Consider the following 7,206-nt stretch of genomic DNA (forward strand, 5'->3'; position numbering starts at 1 on the left):
AAGGTGTCCCTGCCCATGGCAGGGGGGTTGGAACTAGATGATCTTTAAGGTCCTTTCCAACCCAAACCATTCTATGGTTCTATGATTCTATGACAATTCTACGATTCTATGAGCTAGTCGCAGTCCAAAAGCTAGGCACCTAATGTAAGCATGGTGTTGAACCCAAGCAAAGCGAGGCTGAATCTCAGGAGGGCTTATCACCTCAGGCCGACAGCAGAGGTACTAGTTTTCAGTGGGGCAGCTCCCACCTCACCAGCTTGGGGCAAGACAGCTCACTTATAACTGCATTAAACTCAGGTGAAGACAAACCCTTAAATATCCCTGATTTTTAAATGCATTTATTCTTAGTGTCACATTTTGAGTTTGCAATTGAAATTTCTAGCCTTTACAAGTGGAGCTATTCTTGGTCAATCTAATCCTACTGGTTTTTAAGCAAAACTTCAAAGAAATTCAGTGGGAAATGCAGTTGGTGTTGCACAAGATTACAGTGGGGACAGTAATGGTATCTTACCTAACAGGAAGCCTACAATACTGTCCTTATACTTGAATTTTGTAATATTTATATATTAATGAAATATTTTATTGATACTGCTGCTAAACAGAAGAACACAAGCATGAGACAGAATTGTCTATGGCCCCTGAGTAGCTCATATGATTACTAAGATAACAAAATTTAGAGAGCGAAGACTGTGTATATTACATTTTCCATAAGAGGTGTAGTGAGTAATTCCAGTTATTCGAAATACATGGGAAGATAATACAGTTACACAGATAAAAATGTATTTGTTTCAAGTGCCACAATATAGATTACAGAAATCAACAGATCATCTAGTCAAGAAAGGAGGGAAATTCTTCCCCCACTCTCCTGCAATATGTTATGATCACGGGCAGGTTGAAAACTCATTTAGGGAGGAACTATCCTCTCTGCTCTCAGCATTCTACCAATTGTGTAAAAGAGCACGTTTCCCCATAATACTCAAGCTAAAGCCCTTGGGAACCCAAGTACAAGTAGCAGACAAACTGTACAGTGGAACTACGCGATGGCACCCTTTTTTCTTGGCCGAAGCTAGACTTCAGTCACTTGTCTAATGTCCATTTTAAGCAAAAACAGTGCTTTCCTGCAGGATTCTTTTTTCTGGGAAGGAATGTGCAGGAATATGCAGCCAACTCACAGGCAAGACGGGGACATAGTGAAGAAGCAAGGAATGCTTTTGGGAGTCATGGGTTACAGCAAGCATGGATTTTTTTAGGAGGACACAGGGACTACAACATCCTTGCCTGGTATGGTCTATGCATCTCAGAAATAGACATGTGCCTGAACAACTCCTTTCTATCCACTCTGTAGTCCCATTTGCCCCTTTATTAGGAAATGATGCTCTAGAAGAATGAGTAGGATGTGAAGATGAGTGCTGAGTTATGGGTTAATAAAAGCCACGATACAGAAAGGAGAATTCGGTGAGTTAAAGTTTTGGGGGTTTATTCCATGAATGTGGTAAGCTTAAAAAGAGAATACTGAAAAAAACTCCATTGCTTCTATGAATGTGACACCATCAGCAGCCATTTCTGGGACACTTAAGAAAATAAGTAATCTCACCTGTCTTTGGCAGAGGGTAGCTGACGTTAAGTAAGTCTTCCAGAAATGAAAATATTGGGCCTGTGATATTTAAAGCATAGTCAACATACCCATTTTTCACTGCCTCTTTCCGAGCCCAAATACGTATCTGCAATAAAACAAGAATGCGTTACTTTAGACAACCCTTACATTTCCATTTTCCTGGCTTCTCTTCTGTGAATCATTGCTTGAAAATGCTGTCTGTCCACACCAGACCGTGCAACGAAGTTTTTTAATGAAAAAGATCCCAACTCAAGTTTTGCCGGACCTAACAAAATGTGGCACAAAGCCTAATCCTCCTAAAATCTAGGAGAGTTCCAGTGCTTCAGAAGGGCCAAGATAGGAATCCAACTATACATTGCTGGAACAAATGGAATCTTGGTTCTTCTTTTATTAAATGGGAAATGCTGTAAAACCCTTTAGAATCACACATCTTAAGCCGATGTATACCAGCCAGTGAGTCTGGGTAACGAACTTTCCTCTAGCCCCACTCCTTCCCTGAAGACAGCATCTGCTGTCCAAATACACACATCTCTCCCCTTGAACTTTCTCGCAGCCTGAAACAGACCACCGCCGCCCCAGCGTCGCTGGAGACAGCAGATGACATCTAGGCAGATGGCATCTGTACCTCTGAGTAAGGGAAGAAGCAGCAGCAAGCAAAACGTTCGCCCCCTGTGCCCATTTGCTCTGTCACGGCACTGAAAAGTGCAGCTCCTTGCCCAAAGTGATGGAGCATGGAAAAAGGTTTATGTCTGCACCGTGTACCTCTGGATGTGAGGCTCCAGGGGTGCCAGGCAGCTCAAAACCCCTGCATTTCTTGCATCTAAATGTAATACATGGTCTCACAGGGGGTTCCAAACCCTAAGAGCACAGTTGGGAAGCATCAGGATTTAATTTACAAGGGAAAAAATAAAACATATTCAGTCAACAGAGTATTCTCAGCCTCTGAGCACCTCTTTTCAGCCGAGGCTTCAGAGAAAAATCAAAGACCGTATTGCTTCATGTTGCAAAACCCAAACACAACGGACAGACTTAAAATCCTAATCCTAGGATGAGCTTCGGGTTACAATACCAGCATTTCAGGTTGTAAACCGGTTACCAGAAATGACAGTACAGACACAACGAACATGCTCACACCAACACGGCGGAGGCCCAAATTCAGCATCTCTGTCTGAAACCACGGGGTGAACACCCCCTCTGTCTCACAGAACACAGGTGGCGCCTCTTCCCTTTGGATCGCTTTGCTCTCAGCACACATCAGCCCAAGAAAAAGGCACCGCAGTCAGAGCCGGGAGCATCCAACATGCTCTGCGCAGGGGACAGCAGGTACGACATGCCATCTTCACTTTAAAAAGGAGCTAACACTGTGCCTCCTAGGTCACCTCTGCACCCACCTTGTCCCACCTCTCCCCAGCAGGATGACGGCGAACTAACCACGAAGCTAACACTGTGCTTTCATTTATTAAGGATACCAAATACGTGCTACCTTTAATAGCTTTATGCTTGAACTTACTATTTATTTCGGAACAGCTCGATACATCTTTTCCCTGTCGACTTCCAGCAAAAGAAGGAAAAGTGCAGCAACTAGTGCCAATGGAGAGTATTTTTTACAGCTTCCCTCAAGGCTCTTTAGCCATTGCAGTATAAGAGCAAAACTGAATACTCACTGATGAAAGAGCTTCAAACACAAAACAGTCACTTTTGGAGGCTAAAAAATGTGCCCACTGCAGAATAAAAGGTATATTTATTCTAGCACACAAAATGCTTGGAACATAGTATTGCTCCTAATGAATGTTGTGATGCTGGTCCTCAAAAGGCCTTGAAGAACGCGAGGAAGCTGGGGGGGACTTTTTACAGGGGGCTGTAGTGACAGGACAAGGGGTAACGGGTTTAAATTGAAAGCGGGGAGGTTTAGATTGGATATCAGGAAGAAGTTCTTCATGGAGAGGGAGGGGAGACACCGGAACAGGTTCCCAGAGAAACTGTGGATGCCCCATCCCTGGAAGTGTCCAAGGCCAGGCTGGATGAGGCTTGGAGCAACCTGGTCTAGTGGAAGGTGTCCCTGCCCATGGCAGGGGGTTGGAACTGGATGATGTTTAAGGTCCCTTCCAACCCAAACCATTCTGTGATTCTATGATAACTCAATACGGAACATCAGTGGTTTCTCACAGCAGTGGAAATGGATATTTTTTCCAACTAAGACAGCTTAGAAGTTAAGAATCCCTGAACTATGACCAGCGCTTTCTGCAGAGTAGCTGCTCCTGACACTTCAACATACAGAGCCCATACTTACTTGTGGGATTGTATGAAATGAACAGGACAGGGCAATAAACTAATTGTCCTGAAAGAAAGCTTTCTGCAGAAATATCTGCAGGACAATGTTAGCGATTTTGCCACGTAAGCAAATAGTTTTGGGATGGAAAGCACAGTCAATGGCTGTGGTACCTTCTCAAGCACATCATGCACTACAAAGCCAACGTCTGTTGTAAACTGCCATAAGGTGTTCTGCGGCCGCATATTTACCTCATTTCCCCGCTCGGTTCTGGTGACATAATCAAAATCACAAATCACAAAAGCAGTCAAGTAAGTTGACATTTTCAGCGAAGTGTTAAATGTGGTAACAGTCCACAGGCTTCCATTTTCATCCTTCATTTCAGTTACATCTAGAAAGAGAATTTAAAAAGTATTCAAGCCATTGTGGTTTCTGCATGGTTTTTCACACCTCTCCCCAATAGGCTGTATTTCTGCACCGACTCCGTATGTTTCTGGTAGAAGGCGAGAAGCCAGACTTGTTGCTATTGCCACGTTATCAGGGTCATGACCTTCCACGCCAACACCAAAAATCCACTCTTGAGCTTCTTAACTGAAGTCTTGGAAGGACATCAAACTGTAACAGGTTTGGGATGTGGGAAAACTGTGGAAAATTTATCCCATGCTGCATATCTCTAAAATGTATGACCTATTATGATTCAAACAGAGGTAGTGTGTGCCTGAGAATACGAAATACTCGATCAGATACCTTCCTTCTAAGTAAGGGGGACATGGACAAGATTCTCAAGGCAAGAAAGTGCTTCAAGCGATTCTCACAGAGATCCCATTTACTATAATTCCTAAGTCACTTAGCTCCCATAAAACTTCCTTTTTATGGCTTAATATCATTTAGTTGAAAAATAAAGATTCACGGCAATGAAGTGCAGAAAAAAGCCATTAAGAAGGTGGCAAGAGATTCAACAGATTTCTGTGTAGCAATACTAACTTACGGAATTTGGAACCTTATATCCCCATGCTTCCCACACAAGACCCCAGCAAGGGACAGGAGGAGCATCTCCTGAACCTTATAGTCCTCTCGTCCTTACTTCTGCACATGCACAGGAGGTGATATTGTCTCCGTCTGGTAAAACAATTTTTTCTATGTTGTAAATATGTCTTAAAACCGACTTAGAATGAACGGAATCCCTTCATGCCACAATTACAGGCTCTGCTTCCTGGTGATGCCGTTTCAAGCAGATGTCATGCCGTAAGACAGACACACTGACTACCAGACCTGCTGCAGCCTCCAGCAACCAGAGGAGAGCACATCGCCACTGACAAAACTATGGAATGACTGCCATCAGAGGCATTAATTATGAATAACTGCCTCCAAGTTTTGACGTACACAGGCACAGATTTTTTGTGCATTTTCAAGGCATTAGCACACAGACAACAGAACACCGCTGCACCAGATGATATAGTCTGTTCAGCTAAATTACACACTTCTAGAAAGTAATTTAGGGGGGAAAAAGACATAAGTCTACTTGCTGTTTACCTACCAATAGCAGGCATGTTGGAAAGAGCCACAAAGCTTGGGTCATGGATGATTCTGATATTAAACGTGGCCTTCATGGCAGGTTCATCAAAACACGGGTAAACTTTCCTGGCATACGTTGGTTCCAGCTGGGAGGCAATCAGCATACTGTATGGAAAATACCAGTAAGATGAATCCAGCACGCTACAGCTGATCAGAATCAATACCGTGTGTGTAACACCACCAAATCAGAAAAAGCAAGAAATTAATAGATGTGCAGATTTGGGAAAAGTTTGGTTATTATTTAAAGCCGTATTATTTAGAGCCATATTATTTAAATCCACATGCCCAATAGAGAGTTCAGTTCGGATGCTTCTAGAGAAAAGCAGTCTTTTTAACTGGGTCTTTTTTTTTCCCCTCACAGGCCTTTTCCAGATATTTTATTTCAAATATTTGAGCTTTTCTAGTTTGCTTACTAAGACAGAATTGATTAAAGTTTTCATTCAGCAGGCCTCGCTCAAAAGTGATGCAATGCCCGAGTTTAATTTCCTAACAAGAATGTCTCTTCACCTGCACCTCTCTCTAATTCCTGTGCTCTTATTTTCATGGTGCCTTGTAATAAAAAATTGTTATAACTCTTAATAACCGCGTACACATGCGGACTTCAGTCACGTCACACAGAGAAGAACCCCAGCGAAAGCAGCACCAGTGCTGTCCCAGTGCACTGGGAAGACCAGGAAAATATTCCAGGGAATTCTTTTCTACATTACCCTATGGAGCCTTGCCTCACTAGAGGCAGATCGCTGTGACACACTGACATTTGCCCTCCTCCTGCTTGGTCTGACTGAACTTTGGGCCAGGCAGATGCTCAGCAAGCAGGGCCCACCCAAAGTTAATCCCACTGTGTTAAGCTGTCAGTGAGAACTCTGCACCAAACCCGAAAAAAACAGGTTTGGCTGGAGACTGGGCAGATAAGTGGCAGAAACTTCATAAACAGCAGAAAATCCAACTACAAATCAACAACTTCACACTAAAAATACCTGCAGCCATCAGGGCACCTGGAGCTCCCCCTCCACGGCTGAACGGTGGTGATCTCCCCTTGAGCAGGGATACCGCTCAAGGCTACCCCTCGAGGATGAGACCCCTTACCTGACACCAGGCATTGATGGGTTGCTAAGTGACATTTTTTGCATGCATTTAACATTTAAGATACATATAGTAAGCTTACACAATTATCTTTGTACCCCATACTAACTGTAATTACAGTCAATGGTAATTGACTGCCAATCCATCTGTACTTAATAAATATTTTACATACCCAAATTTACTGATTAGAAATCAATTAACTACTAGATCAGATCTGCCTGTGTGATCTCTGACTCACTGGCTGGAATCAAAAGATAATCACCATGTCCCACGGCCCAAGTTTCAAAGAAGAGATGTGCATCCCGGCTGTTCACTTTAGGGCATCTTTACCGGGAATTACAAAAAACATGCGTGCAGTGGTCCTCAAAGCTGCATACCTCTCAGCCAAGTAGTAGCCAGCAGCTGGGCATACAAGAATTGCATTCAGTGACCTCAGCACTATCACAGGGCTAATATTTTTCAGCTGGAGTTGAGGTCTTGCATAACAGTGTACTCACACCAGGTTCACAAGGCTTACGCTTAGCAGACATCCCAGACAAGACAGGAGCCATCAGGACAGCATCCATACATTAAGTAACAGTATGTAATGACTCATTCTCTGGAGCCCTCAGCATCAGAAAGGTATCGACTGGTTGGAGCAAGTGCGGCGGAGGCCACGAAGATG

At 43.5% G+C, this 7,206-nt stretch overlaps 1 protein-coding gene across 1 annotated transcript in view; it reads right to left on the bottom strand.

The window, feature by feature from the left end:
- The window catches only part of LOC104511349 (aminopeptidase Q), a 29,243-nt gene extending 23,680 nt beyond the window's left edge, over positions 1–5,563 (bottom strand). Inside the window, exons 1-3 of the mRNA XM_010153922.1 lie at positions 5,422–5,563; positions 4,136–4,275; positions 1,595–1,721 (exon numbers count right to left, since the gene is read on the bottom strand). Coding sequence (XP_010152224.1) covers positions 1,595–1,721; positions 4,136–4,275; positions 5,422–5,563 — 409 coding nt within the window. The remainder of the gene's footprint in view (positions 1–1,594; positions 1,722–4,135; positions 4,276–5,421) is intronic.
- Positions 5,564–7,206: the final 1,643 nt, after the last annotated feature.

This window comes from Eurypyga helias, unplaced genomic scaffold (genome assembly GCF_000690775.1).
Source record: "Eurypyga helias isolate BGI_N326 unplaced genomic scaffold, ASM69077v1 scaffold6756, whole genome shotgun sequence".
NCBI lineage: Eukaryota > Metazoa > Chordata > Aves > Eurypygiformes > Eurypygidae > Eurypyga > Eurypyga helias.